The sequence below is a fragment of the Rissa tridactyla genome, chromosome 8 (genome assembly GCF_028500815.1).
Source record: "Rissa tridactyla isolate bRisTri1 chromosome 8, bRisTri1.patW.cur.20221130, whole genome shotgun sequence".
In the NCBI taxonomy this organism is placed as follows: Eukaryota; Metazoa; Chordata; class Aves; order Charadriiformes; family Laridae; genus Rissa; species Rissa tridactyla.
This window is the reverse complement of record NC_071473.1, coordinates 35,337,507-35,361,465: the sequence shown is the minus strand read 5'-3', so window position 1 is coordinate 35,361,465 and position 23,959 is coordinate 35,337,507. Positions and strand designations below refer to the sequence as shown.

Here is a 23,959-nt window from a genome sequence, read left to right as displayed (position 1 = left end):
AACCCTGCGACTTAGCTGTGCCATTCCAATAAAAATGGTGATCTCCCCACCCATGCAGCTTCCATGAAATATGTATGAACGCCGCACTGACGGTATGAAAGTAGTGGCATCTTTGACTTTCATTTCTGTTTTGAATTTCCTTGAGGCCCAACACAGAAATGAGAGACCCTCTAGAAGACATGAATTCTATATCCTTTATGTTAATTCTTCTTAGAAATCCTTGTCATAATCTTCAGGATGTTGCCACCACATAACTCATTATGCTGACTCTGTCGTGCTTATAGTGCTGCCATAAAAATTCTTACTACAACACACACGAACATTTTAAAAATTACAATTATTTTAATCCACATGGAATAACTTATTGGGAGATCTCTCATTCGTATAAACCCGATTTCCATCCTACCTAAGACAATTTAACTAGTTCGCCTTTCTTAAGAAATACTAATTTGATTCCACGTCCCCCCTCCCCAAAAGTAAGTAAAGACCTTAATTTTCCATCCGTTCTGCTTCTGCCACACCAAGATTAATGCAACAAATGCAATGGAAGGGTCTTCAGTTTCTCAAACTAGCGAACAGTTTGAATATCTGATTGCACAACACGTCATTAGACAAAGCCCTTTGGAAAGGCTCACTCGTATCAGTCCTGGAAACCTGCCCATTTTCGATACCCATAAAACCACAGGTAACTTACTAAGAAAATAATTTGAAAACTCAGCTGAAGGAGGTGAAATCTTTGATTTTACCTCACTTAATATTCCAAGGGAAAAATAGGAATATTTAGTGAGGAAACATGGAAAAAATGAAAAAAGTTATCTCAGTGCTTTGCTGCATAGCGAGACAGTCACTGATAGGAATTGGAAAGGTGTTGTATTTTATACAAAAAAATAGAATTTCCATTAAATTTGAAAATTTTGGACTGAAACAGATATTTCTAAAGCTGATCTTTTCCCCTTGTAATCTTTTATCTAATTCATTTGTTCATTAAATAAATATCATATAAATATAATGCTGGATATCTTAAAAGAAATTACTGTTTTGGAGACCTTATAGCAGCCTTCCAGTACCTGAAGGGGGCCTATAAGAAAGCTAGAGAGGGACCATTTGCAAGAGCATGTGGCGATAGGACGAGGGGCGATGGTTTTAAACTGAAAAAGGGAAGATTTAGACTAGATAGAAGGAAGAAATTTTTTACAATGAAGGCTGTGAGACACTGGAACAGGTTGCCCAGAGAGGTGGTGGAGGCCCCATCCCTGGAGACATTCAAGGCCAGGCTGGATGAGGCTCTGAGCAACCTGATCTAGTTGAAGATGTCCCTGCTTACTGCAGGGGAGTTGGACTAGATGACCTTTAAAGGCCCCTTCCAACCCAACGCATTCTATGATTCTGTGGTTCACCCTTGTGTCACCCCCAAAACACAAGCACAGGTGACAGATATCACTGCTCCCCTTTGCAGCGCGAGTCCTACAGCGGAGCTGTACTGGAGCATCCAGCTGACCCAATCTCCCACCCTCCTCCTCCACCTCTGCCCTCTGCTCTGCCTCCAGCCCCCTCCTGCTCACGCTCCTCCTGGCGCAGTGGCCCACATCAGAGAGCCACCTGAGCCTGTCCTCTCTCCCCCTTCACTGCAGTGACATTGCAACACTACATGCCTGAGCTTCCCTGCTGCCAGAATGATTTCAATGCCATGAAGCCACTGCATGAGAATACCAGAGCTTTTATGCCCTATTGACAACTAACATATTCTCAAAGAGGAATAATATCCCCACCTGCTTTTATCTGTAACATCCCATTTTCTTCTGCAGATCACCCAGAATAAGTTATTTGTTCATTTATAAAATTCATGCTTTCCTACTAATTTGCACTGAGGACTCTGAAAAATGCATCATACGTCATCAGATGGTTGAAATCAGAACACATTCATGTCACTGGACAGCTAATTTCCACACAAAATGAATTAACTACACTTGTATAATGCAGGGGAAGTTCACTGGGTGGTGCGCAATCTCTCCATAGAAGTTTGCCTTTGGACTGAGAACACAAGAACACAACTTCTGAGAAAGATTTAAGTGATTAGAAACAGAGAATTCACTTCTAAGTGCAACTGTGGACTAAAGAAATTATCCCAATTTGAAATGCAGTTCAAAACTTAAGATTTCTGGGAATATTAATTTATCTTTTTCAGCAAAGTTTTAAACTCAGGTGCAAAAAATTTAACAAGTTGAACAGCCTGGTACCAAAACTAGTTTTAAAGAGGCAGTGTACAGGCTTCATTTTGCCCTAATTCATTTTGCTGAACTGGCCTCCCATCTACTTGGATTTCTGAAAGATTGATCCCAATTTACAAATTGCATTTACTGATTCTTAGCAGAGATTTGATTTATCAAACATGAGCATCTAACTTGTACGAGAATGAATCTTGAGGCCCGTGAATCACGTTACAAAACTCACCATCACTGCTAATACTACATAAATATCCTTTTTTACCCCGATTCACTTTATGAAAATGTCTTCAGCTTTTATCATTGATAAAGTGGTTGATGAAGCCTGCATAGTTGAAAAGTATTTTCTAAATGGCTTGATACGTAAAATGTTATTAGCTGTAAAAACAGCTGGGTATTTACATTTGCAAAATCAACAATATGAACCAACTGAAATATTATTCTGCTTAATGTAGTACAGGATTTTAATCCTTTTCGTTCGAAGTCTACAATGTTGCTATAAATTATCTTCTTCTATTAAACATAACTAGGTTTGTTGGTTCTCATTACTGATGATACAGTGCAATTGTTACAGAATGTGCAGCATAATTTTGCTCTGTGTGTCAATCCAGAAGAATGAGCAAATGCTTCAATGGACTGTAACATCCATTGGTAGCACACTTCATTTATCTGCTGCATTTTAAAAAAAAAAACAAAAAAACACCATCTAAATAAAAGCATGGTGAAATTATCATCATCTAAAACATAATATTGATTCATGCACTGTACCTACAGGAATCTGTTGGTAATTTAATACGATATAAAGTCTCTTTTGGTATGAGATGTACATCAGTGTGTCTTCTGTCTTTCCGTTCTTAATCAAATATTGCTTGTTTATTCCAAAGGCACAAGAGATTTGAATGTTACAGGGGTTGTCTTTTTACTTCCCTAAGCTGCAGTACAGAATCATTTTTTCCTGAATATTCATTATAGCCTTGGGCTAGATTCAGCTTTTAATCCTAACTACTCATTGCCAATGGGTAGCTATACTAGAGGAAAAACAACTATTCACCTTTTTTTCTAAATGATCACATGATAAGCTTAACTACAACCATAACTATAAGAGTAAGTCCTCAGAAATTAAAGCAGCAAGTTGTCTACTGATTGCATTTGGCATTGGTAATGAGATGAATCCCACGTCCTATCACCCCCAAGGCAGATACATCCTGCATGTTTAAAAAGGAGTGTGAAAATGCTGTGCTGGGAGTAGGTCACCTCTCCTTGTGTTTCATGGAAAGAAAAAAAACCATGAAAAGATTACCACAGAAATGTCAGGCTGTAGATTTTTGGAAATTTTGGAAGTTTTTACTATGACCTATTTTCAGTATTCTTGCAGGGTCCTCATTTTTATACTATCCTGTTTCTCCACCATCTTTATACTGTGTCCAGAACAGCGCTCTGAAGTAGGGAAGTACTATTATACCTGTTTAATAAATGGAGAGAGAAGCATCAGATAGACTGAGGTGCACCTCCTCAAACTCAACTTATTTTGGTGCCTAGTTTTTACCAAGTCATTTGCATAAGGATCTGAAAAGGTTTGTCTGGCAGAAAACTGCACTTGATTCTTCAGAATACCTTAAACCGTGAGATACTTTCCACATTAACAAAAGAATTTTTTATTACTTGAATTGAATCGGGTTTTCAGAGTATTTGAATAATGCAAAAGATAGAAATACAAGTACTTTAAGGTAACAAACACGCTTTTCCTAGCTATGCACAGTTTTTTGGAAGCACATATGTGTGTGCGCATGTATGTAAGTATGTGTTGCATACAAAAAGAACGCAATGTCAGCCTGAAAGATGTCATAAAAATAAACCTGTTATAGAATTTCCCCCAAGAACTTCAGAAGGAAGGTTACCACTCCATAGAGCACATTAGCTGATCTTGTCTAATTAGCGCTAGAGAAAATGGACCATACCACGCAATCTTCAGTCCATCCCTAATTACTATAATGGTGGCAGTTCTGCCTCGCTAAGAACAGGGTAAGGACCTTTGCAGTTGTGGAAAGTATAAAAACATAACTCTTCTCAGACTGATGCATGAAGGCTTTCTTACGTAGGACTACTGGAGTTACCATTACAGGTCATGCTGATGATTTGTGCAAGTCCATTATCCTGACCATGATGATGGGAAGTTCTAGATGGCACAGATAATGATGCAAGATGCATTAGGACTTTGCATGCAAAGTCCTTAAATCTCATCTATCACTGACTACAATTACCTAAACAACAAAGTTTCAGAAATTAAAATACTTTATTCTATTTAATGCAAGTGTAAGTCTTTGATGGACACAAAACTGTTCTCATATATATCTCTTGCCAATGAGTTTCATGGCTAAATCATGCATTATGTCAACGTGTTTGCAATTTTAAATACCAATACAAAGTTACAGAGGACTTTGGATTTGGATTAATTTAACAAACATGAAGCTGATGGGGGATTTCTTATATATGGTTAGCAGACAAGGGGCACCCAAAGTCCGTCATCAGTGCATTCTTCTGGTGACAGATTTTCTTTCTGTACTGGCTCTTCAGAAAAAAATATATCTTGTAGCCCTCTTACATCTGTTATCATTGAAGGAATTTTTTATATGAAAAAATGCTCTACAGTTAACTTCCTCATTCTGCACAGTAGAAACATTTTCCAAAACAGTATGGATAGCTATAGGAAAAGGAGGGAATGCTTTCAGGAATGACGTAGCCTAAGAAAAACTTCATAAGAGAGAATTTGCAAGATTTGGCTTTTAAATTTAATTCATGTACTATTCTCACTTTCCTGTTTCATTTAACAATAGTCTATAAGGGGAGGGTTAAACCTGTCCTCACTCAAATTGCTGCCCGAGAGCCCATGAGGACTCAAACGCACCCTCATCTGATAAACAAGTAAGGGGAAAAGAATCTTTCACTATCTGCAAACAAACAACTTCCATGCAACAAGCAGACTTTCTTCTGGGCCGTGCTGCCCTTTCCTTTTGAACATTACAGTGGCACTACCTGCCATGACCTGCAGTGCAGGCAGGCAGGGAAGAGATACATTTGGAGTGGCTTTAGAAGGTGAATAATGATCATTTCTATAGATTGCTTACCTATCTAATCCACTCCACCGGCTCAACATGTAGGTCTGGATCTGCATCTTTTACAGAGACCCTGGAGATGTTCTGAGGACTTGTTCTCCCGATAAGCTGTTAGTTTAAATGCTTCTTATATGTGTTTCTCGTATTTCTTTTCCAGATCAAACATGGATCCAGAAATCCATTAGGAAATCAGAATTAAAAAAAAATAATCAAAATTTCTCTCTGTATGTGAAGAACTACTCTTTTGCTATTCCTTCAAATGTGAAGAAAAACTAAAAGTATGGGAATTTCAGCTTAAAGTATTGCAAATTAGTATCTTTAGCATTCACCTCTTTTTCTTCTTTCATATTACTATCGATCTTTTCCACAGCTACCTTTTCTCCCTCCTCCTATGTGAGTTGTCCAACAGTGCCTTCACAAAACTGTTTCTCTCTAAACCTACTCAAAATTTCCACAGGACCTAAGCAGAGAATTGCAGTCCATCACAATAGCAAGAGAGACACCATTTCTGAATCTCGTGGTTAATTTTACTGTCTTCTCACATGCTAGAAAGGGGCAGTTTAGGTTGTACATTTGTCCCATTTCAAACTTAATTAAAGTTAACAATTTGTTTAAAGCCTGTCAAATTAAGGGAAGGCTTTCCCAGGATAGAAGACGAATAACTCTCCACTTCTCATCTGGAGTTAAAAATGCTTCCTCATCGCTCAGGAAATTTGACAGCTTTTGGTCAACATCTATTGACCGCAGCTGTCAAAAAGAAAGAAATGAGGCAGTTTAACCTAAGGCAGGAATAACAGTTTTCACAGTTGTATGTGAAGCTATCTATATATATTAGGAAAAAATTCAAAAAATGCCTAAATGACTTCAGAGGCTTTGGGTCAGCCTGCTCAACCCCACAAAAATGTAGCTGCTGGATGAGAGCTTATATCCTTCTGGCTAGAATCTATGATATGATGTGATGTGAAACCAATGCCACAAAATAAACTTTTAGAGGTAACGACAGTATGTGAATTCAGGGCTGTTTTTCACTAAATACTGTACTGCCTTTTGGCCTGAGATCCAAAGTGTACCGAAGGTAGTGGAAGCCTTTTCCATCAGTTTAGCAAAAAAAAAATTACTTCAAAATCTTATTAGACATCTTCAATAAAATGGTACAGGAAAATCCAATTCAGGATAAAAATTCAAAAATGTCCATAAATGGATAATTTCATATTTTGTTCTGGGAGGATCAAAATGCTTCATTCCAGTTTAGGCCTTCAGCTTTTATTAATTAACTTGCACTTTGAAACAAGAGGTTTCAAAATGAAGTAGGGTTTTAGGGGTTTAGTTTGTCGAAGAATTTTTAAAAGATCAGAGATTAATATGGGAAGAATTAAGCAAGGTCCACATAGTTACCATTTAACTACACTACCATAGCAACAATATGTAGTGTGACTATTGCTCACTGGTTTAATTCAAGGATGTAAATTATTTTCTACTCTCTTACACACTCCATAATGTTCCTTTCTTTTAACAAACCTTTTAAAAGTAGTCCACTGGGTAAATTAAGACATTTATGTTATTTCTACATAATAAGTGTTCTCTTTGTAATTTGAACAAAACCAGTAATATTTTTAAACTGAAGAGATACCATATGGTTTATACAACTAAGCATGGACTATTAGTGAAAAAACTACATTTTTGCTTACAAAATACTGCAGATTAAGATGAAGAACTATAGCTTGGAAAATTTCCATTAGCTTTTACAGACTACATTCTTTCTTTTTCTTATAGTTTTTCACTTAGGCCAAAACATTACCATTTGAATACCATGTAAAAGACTATATATATTTTTATTTTAATGTAGTTTTTACTTTTTATATTTATAGGGAGTAATGACCCCCAATTTATAGATGTTTTTGCCAAAGTAAAAATCTAAGCAAGAGCCTGGCAACTTGATTCAACTTTTTTTTTTTTTCCTGTGAGATATTTTAAGAACTAAAAAACCCCTGCCACCTAGCTCCATTCTTAGATGCTAGGACTTTATTACTTTAAAGTAAAGCTGCAAGCACGGTGTCATGATTTGATCAGCTGCTCTTCAGATCAGTTACTTCAAGTTCCACTTGGGGGAACCTAATTGAGATTCTCCTTTTTTTCCAGTGATACCAATGTGTCATGGGATAAAGTCGAGTCACTCTGGATTAGGTCCAGACTTTGGTCATGGCTGAGCTGAGAAGTCAAAGCTCTCAGACCCAGGCTATACCGGGAGAGATAACAGCAGGTATTGAGTAATGCCAGCAGGAGACTATGACAATACCGTTGTTCCTCCTTCTCACAGTTAGGCTGCTTGGAAAAACTTGGAAAAAAATATTGTTGCACATTAAAAAATGGAACTTGAAATTTAACAGTGTTTAACCAAATAAACCTTAAAAGACTTATTAAAAGCTGTGGCAGAATCAGAATTTATCAATATATGTCAATTTTAGCAGATCCCCATCTCCTTCTTCTTCCTCATTTGATATAACAATCACTATTTCTCCCTTCTCCAGCTCTGCAATTAGAACCTTTGAAAGATGTTAAAAGCCTAAGACAAATAGCCTTTGATCACTTCTCTCCATTCCAAATGAAAAAATGGGAAAAATAAGCATTGCCTTATTGTAGTACGCTACTGGAGCTGCACAAATGAAAGATACTTAACAGTACATTTAAAACAAACAAAAAAACCCCAAAACACCTCCTCCCCCCAAAAAAAAACCCAACCAAACTACCAAACAAACCAAAACCACTCCAAAGCTTTTTACCATATCTCATCTAATAGATGCCAATATTAACATTGGTCAGTATCCAAACTCAAGAATACATTTATCAAAGTGCTGTGTGGGAGATCCACTTTGGATGCCTTATTAGCAGCACAGCACGCCTACACCCCTTCTTTGATAATGTAGCACCTAATGACTGAAAAGATAACGAACATGAAGACAAGGTCAAAAATGAGCTGGAAATTTTTGATTGACCGGTACACAAAACTACAAAACACGGATTTGTGTTGGGAGTTAGAGCAACGATAAGAGGGATGTCGAGATCAAGCACAACTTAGACTTGAAAGGTTTGCGGCTGTCTTTAGTCAGCTTTGCAATTACTCTCTTTTTCAGATCACATAAGAGCTTTTTGTTTTGTCCCCAGCACTAGAAGAAAAACAATTTATTTTGAAAACTGAGTCCTCTCTCTAAATAGAAAGTAAAACCATAACATTTTTCTTTATTCCAAATTTGGGGGTTGTTTGTTTGTTTGTTTTAATAATTTAAAATGTTAACCTAAGCAACCAGAAGAAACATCACTGTTAGAAAACTTTCTACTTTTAAAATTAAAGGCTTCTTAAAAAACTGTTATATGATAGGAGAAACTCTATGTTTCACTGACATAGGTCAGTTAAAACTGTCACAATCATTATTTACAGCCATTGATTTTAATGCAACATTAAAGGAGTCAGACACAACCATTATTTTCTTTGGTTTTCGGAATAAAGGTTAATAATAGTTGGCCTGAAAGGGTGACGCACAGATTGCCAGTTCAAATTAGCAAATCGTTTGTTCCGATACCAACTGGGCCTGAACACTCCAAGTGAAAAATGTGAAACTGCACATTTACATTTTATAAACTTCTTGGAGATACTAACTGGAAAGATTTATTTATCAAATTGGAATATGTAAAGTGTTGACTAATAAAAAATGCCTTTTTACCCCAGACAGAACAAAATATTTTATCTTGGTTGTTTCTAGACAAAATAATGTTTCTCATACCACTGTAAAAAAAGTGGTAGGCAGCATGATTAAACAATATTTCAGCTCTTTAGTTCATGCAGAGGTTACCTGCTAGAAGGCATAGAGGTTTGATTAGGTTTACGTCATACATGAAATATTTTAAAGGGAAGCATAGAACTTGAATATGTGAGTGCTGCAGCTACAAATAGCTTTTTCTTGTGGTCAGGTAGGCAACTTCTCAGTCCTTTCCTATAATAAAGAGGCAGAAAATACCAAATAATTGAGGAAACCATAAACCTTTGAAACCACGAAACTAAGGAATTTAAAATCTATGCTCGGAGAAGGATTTCCTACTCAATTTTAAAATAATCATCATATGGACTTGCATCCACATTTGGTCTACTGTAAAGAGCAAGCCTGCCAGCACACTGGCTAACTTTACTAGGAGGTGAGGCAAGATTAAAAAAGTATGAGTCTAGTCCTGAAAATTCTCATGTAGGCAGTGAAGAGACTAGTTAATTAACTTTATCAAATGGTGGCATAAAACTAAAACCATAGAAAGAAAAAAGCTATTAATGTGCACTGCGTAGTTAACTTTTATTGTGCATCAAGATGCATAATCTTAAAATATTTTATTTCACCTGCATATAGATACTTGTCGCTGATCATTTCCTTTCCGATAAATCCTGTTTACCTTACATCATCGGTATGAACACCTGCAATAGCTTATGCTGTGACCACGTATCCAAAGACAAAGCAGTTCACAGGATATGGACATTTAACCCAAACATTTAGCCATGCAGGCCACAGAAATATGCTTGCCTGAATTTTCTAGATTTCCCTTTTCTGAAAGCTTCTCAGTGCATTAAAATACAACTGCAAGAATAAGTACAGGTTTTAAAAAAAAATAAAATTGTGGTTTTCTTTCTTTCTGGGAAGAACTCACTGTATACTCCATCATAGTTAGTCTACGGAGGTGTCATTAAAACAGCCCAAATCTTTTTGTTTCCTTTTTAAACAGCGGCAGAGGTCACTGATATTTTGGCCAAACTGACTTTCTTTGTGCCATCTGTCATCCATAATGTGAATTCCATCTGAAATGGTTCCACCATAGTGAGACCAAAAATAACGTTACCCCCGACTTGCTTTCATGTCTTCATGAATTTCAAGGGAACTTTTACATTTTCTAAGAAAATCCATTTTGTAGAGAATGCTTTCCATATATAAATAAAAAGTCACCACACATAAACAGTATTTAAAACCTTATTAACAGCCATACCATGTCATTAAAAACTTTCATCAAGTCGGTAGTGCTGTTAACATTACTGTCGTATTTATAATCCCTTTTTATTTTCCATTTTGTCTTACGAGTAATTCAATTAAAAATCCTTCAAAACAATAACAGTGGATTAAATGTTGTCAAACCGCAATATAAAATTACAGAATAGTGTTCTGATGATGAATTTATTAAACTTTGCATCTTAATTCATTTTTCTCAAGTGTATGAAAAACAGAATTCTTAAGACAAAATACCAATTAACTGTCGTACTTCGTTATTAAGCATTGTCTCCTTTTACATGTTACAAAAAATAGAATACATGGGCACATAAAGGACATACAGAACTAAAGACATGGAAAAAATACATTTAAATTATGATATTTTATCACACCTGAATCCTGTGAGGGCAACAGAAAAGGAAATGAATCCTCGGGTACTGGAGGAAGGTGAGTGATGTCACCAACTCAGGAGTGACCACGTAGTCAGAAAGCTTTTTCTGTTCAGATTTCCAGTGAAAGCGCTCATGAGTCAATTGTTACTTTGAAAGCAACTCAGCAAGCGGTTTACTTTTTGAAGAGGATTTTAAAGGATGTGGGAGTGGAAAGAGAAAGGGAAGAGACACATATGAAACCAGGGAAGGTGAAAAAATCATCCAAAGAGGCTAACACAACAAAACTGAACTATCAAAAAGGATGACACGTGGCCACGATCAATGTGGGAGCCAGGGACGTAAGCCCACAAAACACATCTCCTGGCCTGCCAAAAAGTGTGCTTAGATCTACCTTTGCAGAAGTTGGAGGAGTCAATCAGCAGCATCCCTTCTCCCTGCACATCCCACATACCCTCCCAGCAAAACAGTGCAGCACATCTCTGCACATGCAGAGTAACACCATCACCACCTGAACCAAGCAATTCTTGTTTCTGAGGAGTCTGTGCCTTGTGACTGAATGTCTTGCGTCTACCTGAGATTTTCCCTCAGCTGGACTATTAAGGCTTTGTGGCGGGTTGACCCTGGCTGGACACCAGGTGCTCGCCAAAGCTGCTCTATCACTCTCCCTTCTCAATTGGGTCAAGACAGGGAGGGATCATTCAACAACTACCATCATGGGCAAAACAGACTCGACTTGGGGAAAATTAATTTAATTTTTTACCAATCAAATCAGAGGAGGATAATGAGCAATAAGAACTAAATCTTAAAACACCTTCCCCCCATCTCCCCTTTCTTCCTGGGCTCAACTTCACTCCCAGTTTTCTCTACCTCCTCTGCCCGAGTGGCACAGGGGGACGGGGAATGGGGGTTGCAGTCAGTTTGTCACATCTTGTTTATGCCACTCCGCCCTCCTCAGGGGGAGGACTCCTCAACACTTCCCCTGCTCCAGCATGTGGTCCCTCTGAAGGGAGACAGTCCTCCATGAACTTCTCCAACATGAGTCCTTCTCAAAGGCTGCTGTTGTTGATGAACTGCTCCAGCATGGGTCCCTTCCATGGGGTGCAGCCCTTCAGGAACAGGCTGCTCCAGTGTAGGTCCCCCATGGGGTCACAAGAAGTCCTGCCAGCAAACCTGCTCCAGCATAGGCTCCTCTCTCCATGGGTCTACTGGTCTTGCCAGAAGCCTGACCCAGCACGGGCTTCCCATGGAGTCACAGCCTCCTCCAGACATCCACCTGCTCTGGCGTGGGTCACCCACTGGCTGCAGGTGGATACCTGCTCCTCTGTTAACCTCCATGGGCTGCAGGGGGACAGCCTACCTTTACCATGATCTTCACCACAGGCTGCAGGGAAATCTCTGCTCCGGCACCTGGAGCACTGCCTCCCCCTCCTTCGTCACTGACCTTCGTGCCTGCAGAGTTGTTTCTATCACATATTCTCCCTCCTCTCTTCTGCAGTTTCAAGCTTTTTGTCCCTTTTTAAATATGTTATCACAAAGGCGCTATCACTGTTGCTAATGGGCTTGGCCTTGGCCAGTGGTGGGTCCATCTCGGAGCCAGCTGGCATTGGCTCTGCTGGACATAAGGGAAGCTTCTGGCATCTTCTCACAGAAGCCACTCCTGTAGTCCCCCACTACCAAAACCTTGCCATGCAAACCCAATACAGGTTCCTGTTCATATCCATCAGCTTGGGCAGCAGACAATTTCTCTCCCCTACCCTGCTGCCTAGTTCTATGAAACTTAGAGAAATTCAGTATCTTTGAAACAGTTTAAACTCTGAGAAACATGACTGAAACGGGTCATTTGGTTGAAACGTGCCTCAAAGCAACAGAGGGCACTGACCGACACAGACAGTGAGATCAGCTAAGACTTACCTTCTTAAGATCCCAGCCAAAATAGATGAAAGTAGCCAATAGAAGAGAACAAGACGACATATAAATCCTGAAACTCCACTGCAAACACCAACAAAAAGCTCACTTTGATTATACTGGTTTATACTGGATTTTGGGTGGCAATGTTCCCCCTGCTGCTACAGCACAGTGTACCACCACCCTGCTGTACTTTGCATTAATTTGTTGCAATAACTGATATAAAAGAGAAGAGAGAGAACTAATACTGCCTTCAGGACTCAATGAATTATACTTAACCAGCATATTATTGTAGGGTGATAGTAGAATGCCACGTGAACACAGATATAATCAAATTCTGTTTGGGGCATCATTTATTTAAAATACTTCAAGCTCCTTGCTGGCAGAGCAACAGCGAATTAGCACGCTATGCTGTGCACTTCAATTAAAAAGCAGCCTCATCTTCCCCATTTCCAAGGTACAGCAGAACAAATATAATTGTGCCATGCAGCCAGTTCTCATCTCTGCAGAGTAACCAGGGCTTTTGAGGGTTTTTTTTTTGCTTTTTGTTTGTAACAGATTTGTCTTCTTCTGAATGAGGCAATGTGGGCTTTTATGAAACTTGCCTCCTAATTGCAGGCAATAAACATGAACACAGCCAGCAGCAGAGGCTGGAGCGAGTACAGTTTCAGTAAAATGAAAATAAAGGTAAGAAAAGAACTACAAAGCAAGTTCATTTTACATATGATCTGAACCGTTAAACCACCAGGATCTGGATTTCAGTGCTCACGAGAGACACGTACATACCTCCTTCAATATAAACTAAAAAAAAGAAAACAATCCCCCAAACCTATAGCTTAAATGCTGAGATAGGCAAATATTTTTTATATTTTGGAGGTTAGAAGGTATGACTAATTAATGAGAAATATTTATAAGCCAGGATGTTATTAACTTTTAAAGTATTTGCTTATAGCATAAAGAATCTCTGTTCTTGCACTTAGGCTGAGATCTCTAATATGAGATTTGTGTTTTTTGTAAAAGTACTGAAGCATCCTCTGTGCTTTGGAAATTTAACTGACAACACGCTTTCAACTTGAGACCTCGTTGTCATACTGATCATCTCACCCCAAATGAACAGGTGAGTCCTTGTACTTCCTTTCACCCACTACTCATTTCCTATCCCCGGTACGAACAATGCAGTACCTTTGGATAGGAATGGAGCAGGGTGGATCCGCAGAATCACAGAAATGTTTGTCTGAACGGACTTCTGGAGGGCAGCTAGTCCAAGCTCCAGCTCTGAGTGGGACCAGTGCCGAAACCAGTTGAGGTTGGCCATGGCTTTGTTTGCCTGAGCCCTGAAAACTCCAGAGGGCACACAGCCCAACTAGACAACGTGCTCCTGGACCACAACACCTTCTTGGTGAATTGCCCAACCTGAAACGTTCAGCCTGCAATTTGTGGCCGTTGCTCCTTGCTGTATCATCCGACACTACAGAGAATCATCTTTCCCTCTTCGTAGCTACTCTTCCAGCATCTTTGTTACTACCTTTCAAGCAGCTGTAGGCTGCTCTTTTCTTCCCTCTGTTGTTTTTCACTCCTCATTAGGCCAAGGAGACTCACTGATAATTTTGAAGACTTTGGGTATCACCCATCCTAGTCGGTCTTATTCTAATGATATTAGGTATATACACATTACATTTCCTAGACCTGGGGCTTCGTCTGAGCAACAAAGAATGACACAGAATTTAGCAGGAATGCAAAATAAAACCCAGATTATCCACTCAATTCAACTATTTATTCATTCTTACCAGGACAGCTGGAGAGACTTGTTGACTTTTGGACCAAAACCAAATAGCCAAACACTTAAATTTGTTGATTTCACATCACAGTAATGGTTCTGAATATTTAATGCCACCTTTTAGAAGGGTAAGTTAAAAAAAAATTAAAACATCTTTGCATGGTTTCCAGTGAAGAGACCAAAAGTGCACCACAAATAAAACACCAAGAGTTAGACACTGAAACGTGAGTGCTACCGTCTCAGATGTTTGATTGATTTATTATTTTCATAATTTTATGCTGTAATTACTACAGCAATGAACTATAGTGGGAAAGCGATAGTGAAATGTTTTAATAATCTCTTGTTCACTGTGTTGTCTTTATGTTTACTATTAAATGTTTTGTACACTTACAAAGAAAATTCGTGCATTAGTGCTGTTAAACCTAATGATGGAAATTCTATTACGATTTTTAATGATATCCAACTTTTATACAGTTGCAGATGGTTATGAAAGAACACAAACCTTAACTTTATTATCATTAATCAGCATTAGTAAATATAATTGACATTTTATACAGAACCAGCTTTAAGTAACTTATTGGCAGCAATACAGATGCCTCTTAATATTACCCTCTGGCTAGCTATGCTGTTTGGGCGCCAGAGTGTCTGCACTAATGACTTGGAATTAAATCAAATAAAAGTTGAGAACTGTAATTCAGTATAAAACAAACAGCCATGCTTAGTACCAATTCTTTATATATATAATTTGGATATATCTGGATTTTTTTTAATTTACAGAAGGTATAAAACAGTGTAAGTGTTTGAGACTAGATAACAAAATGGGATAGAGAAAAAACAAATCTGATGTTCCCAGGATTCTATACTTACCCTTAGGCACACCATAGGAATCGAAATGAGGAGAAAAAGTAGACAGTGTAATTAACCTTTCCTTTCCCTTTTTTTTTAAACAACAACAAAAGAAAGGCAGAACATTGTAGACATTATAAATAGTAAAAATACACATACATGTTTTTCTGCTATTATTTTTCATCTCAGCAATTTTTGTAGTTTCCTGAGGATCTAATGTGCTTAGGCACAAAAAGGGACCTAACCCTTAAAAAATTTTCCTATGAAGACGTGGATTATGTTATCAAAAAGATTTAAGAAAACCTGTTTCACTGTAAAACCAGGAAAGCTGCTCTGTCTCTCAAAGCCTCATGCCCTAACTTCTAGATATCGAGTGGTGGGTTTTTTCCAGAGCGCATCTGAGCCCTCTCTTCCCCACACCACCTCTGTATGACCTATCTGACTTTAGCTCTGTGGAAAAAAAATAAAATTAGGAGTAGGGCCAAAATACTTCCTTGTCTTATGATGGGGCCTCCAGGGGCCACCACACGTGGAAGCCCCCTGAAGGGCTACTGATAAATCTCATCACACATATCGTTATTTTATCCAGTTTATCCTCAACCTTTGCTTCGATAAACTACATTTAAAGCCACTATAATTTAATTTCATCCAACTCTGAGGAAGAACCTCAGGATCTGGCCCTCTAAAGATGGCTTATTTTATTCTTTTATTTGTCTAAAGTAGAAGATTATTTTCTGAGCTCTCATTTTGGTGAGACAGTTAAGAGAACACAAGAATATATTTAAGCAAGAGTAGTATATATTAAACATTCAAAAGAATATCCATATTGTATGGGGAAGAGAGAAATTTTATTATTATACAAACATATATGTATATATAATGTAATCTTCTTCTTGCTTTATGGATGTGATCTCCTCCAAGGAGAGTCACAAATCCACACGATAGCCCTGAGTGCTCAGATTTTGCATTTGGTTCTCTGATTTTACAATAGCTGAAAGATATGTAAAAACTCGTGTAGCCAGACAGCTCCCTACTGACTACACATCTAAGCAACTTCACATGCATATATTATTCCAACCAGTGAAAGCTAGAAATAACACATGCCTAAAAAAAAAAAAAACAAAACCAAAAAAAAAAAGGCATGCTTGAAAGGAGCGTGTTTCAGCTTCCATATAAAACCTTCAGGGCTCTTCCTGACCAAACTGCTCCCTTCTACAGCATGCTGCCATCTCAGGTGGGGACAGCCCAAACTACTGAGTTACGGTCTGCGGAGCGAAGGGTGGGAATTGCGCCATAACCTTTTAAAAACAGCTATATAGCTCTTTGTATATTCTAGCTCCCCGAATGCAATTTGGGGAAAAAATTACTAGTAACTATTACCATTTTGCTAGCGTGGTCCTGGAGGGTTTTTATAATTCTCTCCCATTTTTTAATCATAACTTTGGTAAATGATCACTGGCCATGAAAAGCACCTAGATTACTTTCATTAAAAATAATAAAGTATAGCATGGAACAGATTGACATCATTTTGCTCACAGAAAATAATAAGACGTCCCGTGCACTGTGCCTGACAGTATTGCTATGATAAAGCAACATCCAAAGTGTGTCCACAGTTGCATTGAAACTATTACAGCTTCTATTGCCTCCCTTCCCTACTAAAAGTTTTAGAAAGTTAATGATTTAGTTACCCAGCCACACCTCAGTTCTTAAAAGTTTTGTGTTTAACTGAGGAAGTAACGATGAATTAAGATGTCTACTAGCCCTCTACAAAGGGATCAACTGAATCGTATCTGTCGATTTTAGACCACGTAATCACAATTCCCACTGTGCATCTCCTGTCTCTTCTTTGTCCCCTTTCCCCAAAATGTGCTAAGATGGGAAATCAAACAGGCTTCAGACTTCTGAAACTTTGGTCAAACTCTAGAAAATCTCTCCCGGTAGACTGTGAACCAAGATTTTTCAGAGACTTCCAAGCTCACCACATTCGGGCATGTTTCAGAGCCAAAACAAATTTCAAACCATGCCCAAAACATGTAAAAATATTAAAACTTCACAAGGATATTAGTATGCAAATTGGCTTTTGTGCACGTTAATTTTCTTTTCATGGGCAAAACAATATACATTCGCCTAACTGAAGTCAAGGGATGTATTGATAAACTGCATCAGATTCTACACGGCAGAGACATCAAGCACGGATAGTTCCAACCTAAACTGCATAAACCATCAAATCTATAGGTTACAGAAGACTGACTCTTATAAGAGAAGACATTAACTGTAGGTGGCACTACCAGAATGTATGCCCTATTTCTTGATTCTAAAATGCAGTTAGGATCATACGCTAAGAATTGTGAAATGAAATGTGTATATCCCATGTCCTTCAAAATCATTATTGATATATGCAGTAGTTACAGGGTTGTGATCTAAAAGATATCTACAGGGCACTGAAATGGAAACCAACAAATTCTGTCCAAGCGCTTTTTGGAAATTATTTGTTTTCGTCTTGTTCCTTGTCAAATACAGAATGCATTTTTGTTCTCAGGAAAACTAAGCATTTTGTATATTCTCAGCTTCTGTCTTTTTTTGCTTTCAGCACTAAATATTTAAACGCATTCAACCTAAGAATCTCAAGCCAGTAATCTGCTGCTTGTGTCTTTCCCCCGAGGTGTAACTATCAATGCGGCAGTGCAGGATTGCTGAAGAGACATGAAAGAGATTGTGGTTACCGTCCTACCTGCCCACAGGCCAGGCCCATGCCTCTCTCCCCCATACCATGAGGACACGATAAATTTAACTCCAGCGCATCTGCACCAGCAACCTATGAAACATGCAAAAGGAAAAAAATGAAAAATTAACTTCAAGTAACATGCACTTTCCTGTAGCATTTACTGCTCATGTTAAATAGATTTCTTTAGACATTTGTTTTTATTTTTTTTTAAGAGAGAAAGCTACGGTTATGATAGCCTGAAAAAGAAACGTGTTGATCATTACAGAGAAAAATTCAAAAAACTGATGTGGCTTCCCAAAATTACAAAGGAAATTAAAGTAAAGTAAACAGAGACAAGCACAATAAGGAGTTGGTTCTGGAAAATGTTAAAAAATGAAATGTAATTACAGGGCCCTAGGGCAGCACTGCGAGCGAGGTTTGGTAGTCAGTGTTACACAGGTGCTTCTGTGCTCTGAAGAACTGTGACTCAGTACTAAATTTCTCCTCTCTGCTTTAATGAATTTAGTCTCTAAATTTTCTGCAAGTGCCTGTACTGTGCATTAGCATTTGTCATTAAATATTTTTGTTTCTGAAGTCAAACAAGAGAGTATTAAAAAAGCTCTATACAAACATATTATTCATGCTAATTTCTCTTCAGCACCCTCTATTAGCTACAATTACAAAGGCAGAGGAGCTGAGGTGTACGAGGGCGGCACACAACCACGCTCCTCTTCCTCCCTGCTGAACTGCTCCGGCCTGAGACGAGGATCTCTCCCGTTGCCTTCCACGTGGCTGTAACTAGTATTTTGTTTTGCATTTGCATTTTGTTTTTGCTTATTGAACGGGAGTAACTTCGCCTGCTGTGTGGCCACGGTTCAGCAGCTCCCCAAGCGTGTGAGCAGGGGAGAAGCCATCCATCACTTTCAGGAATGCTCCTCGCCCTGGCCAGCCCGGCCATGCCGCACCGATGCTGGTGCTGTCGACCTCCGTGACAAGCTGACCTTTTCTATGAATAGGTCGTCCTCCTGCTGAGAGGCACCGCGGTACCTTCTGGGGCTTCTGCTCTTTGGAAAGCCACATCTATTACCTTCTAGGTAGAATCCTACGCATGCGATTAAATATCACTGCTCTTCAGTCGTGGATTCCAGAACGCCCCAAAACAAGTGTGCTGCTCCCCACAGAGCGGAGACTAACTACTACTTTGCGGAAGAAAGTTGTATCACATAGGTTATGCGTTATCGAGTGCCTATAAAGAACTACTTTTTTCTAAAGGGGTAACATAAATACAAACACGGATTGGAAATATCTGTCTTAAAGCTGGACAGCAGAGCCACTGGATTAAAATAGAGGAGCAAATGGCACAATAAAGCCATCCATCTTAGTCAGTTTAAAAGTGGTACTGCTCCTGTCAAGCACGGATTCCACAAAAGATTTCATGGTCAATTAGGTAAATACAGGTATAAAATGGACTAGTGTTGAAGATCACCTAGCTAATTACTGATAATGTTTAATTTTACTTCCCTAAGTCCCAAAAGTGATTTTTTTTTTTCCTCATAGGTTTAAAATGCCCAAAGAAAAGAGAGAATTGTCTTCCAACATCACCACAACAGGGCTTAGGACACTGTGAATAAAGAAATAACAATGTCCAAAAATACACTTTCAGCCACATGAAAACACAAATACGAAATATCCACACCCATATCTACACATATATAAAAAAAGATACCAACTTACAAAACATTTAAATCTAAGCTAATGCTAGCAATAATGACAGGCTATTTTTTTTTCTGTGCTTAAATTTGTTAAAACATTCCTTTATTGATCTGAAACTATCCATTTTATTTCCTCTAGATACTTTAGGCAGAAAAGAACAGTTTTATTTAAAAATAACAACTTTGTCTTGCGTTCAGATATAGACATCTGTCTGAATTACATTATTGCAGTCTTAATCAAGTATTTCTTACACTATTCCCTATGAACAGAGGTACATGTTTTTAAATAGTTTTTTTCCTTCGAATTGAATTGAAATTTCAGGTGCATAGTCTGTTTGCATTTGTGTAAGGTTGGCTTTATATTATAGGAAGCCTGCTGACTGCTATTATACACCCTGGCTTTCTCTGCTATCATTTTTGAAAGTCTGTATTAAAACTAGAATAGCATTAAATGAGCCTTTTATACTTTAAATATTCAAGAGTTTTATATTCAAAATTTCTTCTGGTGCTGTCAAACTAGTGTGCCTGTAGGCAAGGTAAGATCAAGTTAGGCTCTCAAAGGTAGAATTAAATTTTATCAGGGCATCCGTCATAATATACGGTTTGCTTAAAATGCAAATAAAAAGTATATAGATTCAAAGACTAAAGGCTTTCCAGGTACTGCTTAAAAATCCAAGGGACCATTTTTATGGAACAGATTTCCTTTAAATTTACATTTCCATCATTTTAATGAAAACATAGAATAAACAAATTATAATGGGCATGCTTTAAATTCTCATTTTTCACTTTGAATCTGTTTCTTTCAAGAAATTCCTTATTGCAGCTCCTGTTTTTAAGGAGAATAAAAAAAGACACAGAAACACATTCAGGAAACCATTACCTCAGCCATTTTGGAAAGTTCAGTCCAGTCCTCCCTGCTATAGCTGCACATGACACTGGCAATCAGAATCTGAAAAGAACAGATATGCAGTCATTTTAAGCCACGTCACCAGATTTTGTAATATGGTACTTTACTGTGACTCCAGACATTAACTGCCACAACCCGCCTATGGCAACTACCAGCTGTACATTACTAGCATGCGTAGTGCTAACTATATTCCCGGGGGATGAGAAATAGTATACAAAGTCATCTATTTTATCCCTATTTTTTAAGTCATGAAGGAAAACCAGCAGGCCTAGTCAAGCACATAGAGGACTGGCAATGCAAGAGGACATGTGATAAAGTGAGAACAAAGGCTGTCCTAGACACAGAGCCCACCAGCAAAACTGTCAAACACACTGGTTTCTGAGCTCAGAGAAATGAAGTTGTTTGCTATTTATACAATACCAGAAGTAGTTGGGGCTCTTTAGAGCTAGGTAAGACATAAGCCCAAGAGTTTACAGTCGAATGTGGCAGCGTACGAACACAATACTCCAGCGGACTTCAGGAAGCCAGCACCAAACACCAAAACCAGCACCAAACACCAAGACCAGCCCCCTGGAATCTCACGCTATGCAATTAAGGACAGTGACAGGCAGCCAGGACTGTTTAGTGTCAAGGAAGGAGACTCCGAGGATATGGGGAAAATCTGGTAGTACTGGGAAAGCGGCACAGGGAAATTCCAGCTTTTGTTTTCCCACAAGATACATTTTACTTCCTATATTTGTTGGCTGTGGCCCCAGTTCCCCAAAAGCTGTTTCTGTGTGTTGCCTTTCCTCCTCACTGCACTGAGCACTTTTCAGGTCCAGGTTCTGCCTGTAACTGCTGCTGTCTCCAATACCTTTATTGAGGTTCGAGCTTTTAGGTAAAGTAAGTTCTAACAGGATTCTTCCGGGAAGGCAGCAAGACACACACCCTTCCAGTTGCATCCAGTGCCATTTACTGTTAAATGAATGTTAAAGACTCCTCCAGTCAATGTCCAGTTCAAGTAACAACATTAATTTCTATTTAAGACTAAAACAAAATCACTTGCTCTGGACCCATCAAAGATCATCAGACACTGAAACTCTGAAGTTGATACATTTGCAGTGAGATCAACAGAGAAGTTAGCCCAGAAACTCCTGCATGGAGGACTTCTAAGAAGGATGCATTTTGTAAGAAAAAAGCAACAGAGACCTATATTGCAGCAGCTAAAAGAATCAGCTTAAATCAGAAAAAGAAATCACAGAACTTATGAACACACTACCATCTGAGTCCGTGTCCAAAGGAAACACCAGGAGAGGAGAACATAAAAACATCTGGCCACACTCTTGTTTATTTGACCCTCTTATGTGAAACGTATGAAAGTTTCACATGTAAGTTTGATTCACAGGTAGAATGAAAGTTGGCTTTAATCTTTTTTGCTTTCCAGACAAGTTTTACTGTCAGCGTTAATACCTGGGTGAGCTTAATCTGTCACTCCCAGTCAGTATAACACTTCTCTTGAACTTTCCCGTAATGCTGAGGGTTAATGACTCATTCATATAAGGCAAAATACTGAAAAGCACAGTATACAAAAACTGTCCAATAGACATGATTGTTGGAAACTGTAAACTCCTAAATTATCTCCATAAGAAGGATGAGATATTTAGTATCTTTAGAAGGGAGTGAAATATACTTTAAAAATGAAGGCAGCTATGGAGAAAATTAGACACGGTGAGGTTACAATCTATTCATTTAAAAGGACAATACCACTTATCATCATCATCATTATTTCCATTGTTTTGCTCTGATGAATCTCTACCTATCAATCTACCACCCACCTACCTGACCTGCAGACTACCTACCCATCCACCGTTCTGGCTGATGTTTGCAAGACGGGAGTCTTTTGAGAAGGAAAGCATTTGATGAAGTGCCTGCTTTGCCTGCAGGTGCCCATTTGTGTGTACCTCTGCCCTAAATATAAGACCGAGCTTTTCATTAAATGCACACAATCATTACTGGCCACGCTTTCATTCCGCTCTTGACAGAGGAAAAATCTCTCTCTCCTATACCACACTTTTTTCTATTGTGAAAAACCTTATATAGCTCTATAGGTCAAATGTTTATGAAACAAAATTTCCTCTATGTTCTATTTGAATATTCAAGATAATTTGAGTACTCTGGAAATAAAATGTAAATCTTTTTTAAAAGACTCTAATATTTTTAAAAACACAAATTGTCAAAAATCTGTTTAAGAAAGTATATATGAGAAAAATTTAGAGTAAGAAACGAGTTAAAATATGTACTAACTGGAAGTTAGCTAGAAACTATATCTTGTCATATTCACACTTTTTATAAACTAACTAAAGCAAAAAAAAACCCCACCCCAACTCAGACACTGACAACATGATAAGGATGATTGCAGTCACAATCCAAAGTATATCGGGAATCTACGCAATTCAGCTTTAAAACAAACCAAATTTTTCAGCAGTGAAAGTTGTAAGACAACAAGGGTGGCTGACTATATTCACAAGTAGCTGAGTTAGGTTATGTCAAGTGTTATTAATGAAATTTGAAAACTCTGTTGGGAGTGTACAAAAGAGGAGGAACAAGATCAGCGATCTTTCAAAGAGCTGTTAATTAAGACAACATGTTTATTTAATATTGATTAGTTTTAGCATTCACATTTGAAATGAAGTACGTACTTTTGACAGAAGCAGTGGTTTACAATAACAAAAATAACTGAAAGCAGAATTTACATTTCTGCCATGACTGTTCACGTGAAAACCATGATCTCAGAGGAAATAATGAAAATTTAAAAATAGTAGGGATTTTATTCTCCTTTTTCCCCCAGTGTTGTCTTATAACTTGAAATTAAACTTAATTCCTAGGTGGAAACAGCGCTCCAGCACTCCATGTTAACAAAACTGTCCTTCCTCAAGTGACTATTCTTCCATAAAATGTTCCTCTGGTCTTTTAATTTGGAATCAGTATCCATGACAAAAATAATAATAATTATTGTATGTGGACATTTAGGGGCACTATCTGCGACGTTTGAGGCTTGAATCTACTCCTAACATCACACATGGGAATTTATAAAGAAAACATAGAATATTATCCGCTATTACCTAGAAAGAGAATAGCAAGAAAGAAGTAAGAATAGCAAGTGATAAAAATCAGAGTTTTTATTGGAAAGTAATAAACAGAAATTGTATCACATTTCAGCCTCTCAGCCTGTTCTCACTATTTTCTTTTTTTTTTTTTTTTTTTTTTAATATCTTTGGTGCCTACAATGCCACGTACCACATTACCACCGCTGCAACTTTAATAGCCCCAAACAGTTGGTATCTCATAAAAGTCCAGCACGTGGCCCAGCCCAGGAGCATCCCC

General features: G+C 38.2%; 1 protein-coding gene across 4 annotated transcripts in view; it reads right to left on the bottom strand.

Annotated features, from left to right (window-relative positions):
• Positions 1–23,959, bottom strand: part of DPYD (dihydropyrimidine dehydrogenase) — a 365,455-nt gene that overhangs the window by 98,828 nt on the left and 242,668 nt on the right. For all 4 annotated transcript variants that reach the window (XM_054212158.1, XM_054212159.1, XM_054212157.1 and 1 more), the window contains 2 exons: positions 20,570–20,638; positions 18,005–18,088 (listed from right to left, as the gene is read on the bottom strand). In XM_054212158.1, coding sequence (XP_054068133.1) covers positions 18,005–18,088; positions 20,570–20,638 — 153 coding nt within the window. The remainder of the gene's footprint in view (positions 1–18,004; positions 18,089–20,569; positions 20,639–23,959) is intronic.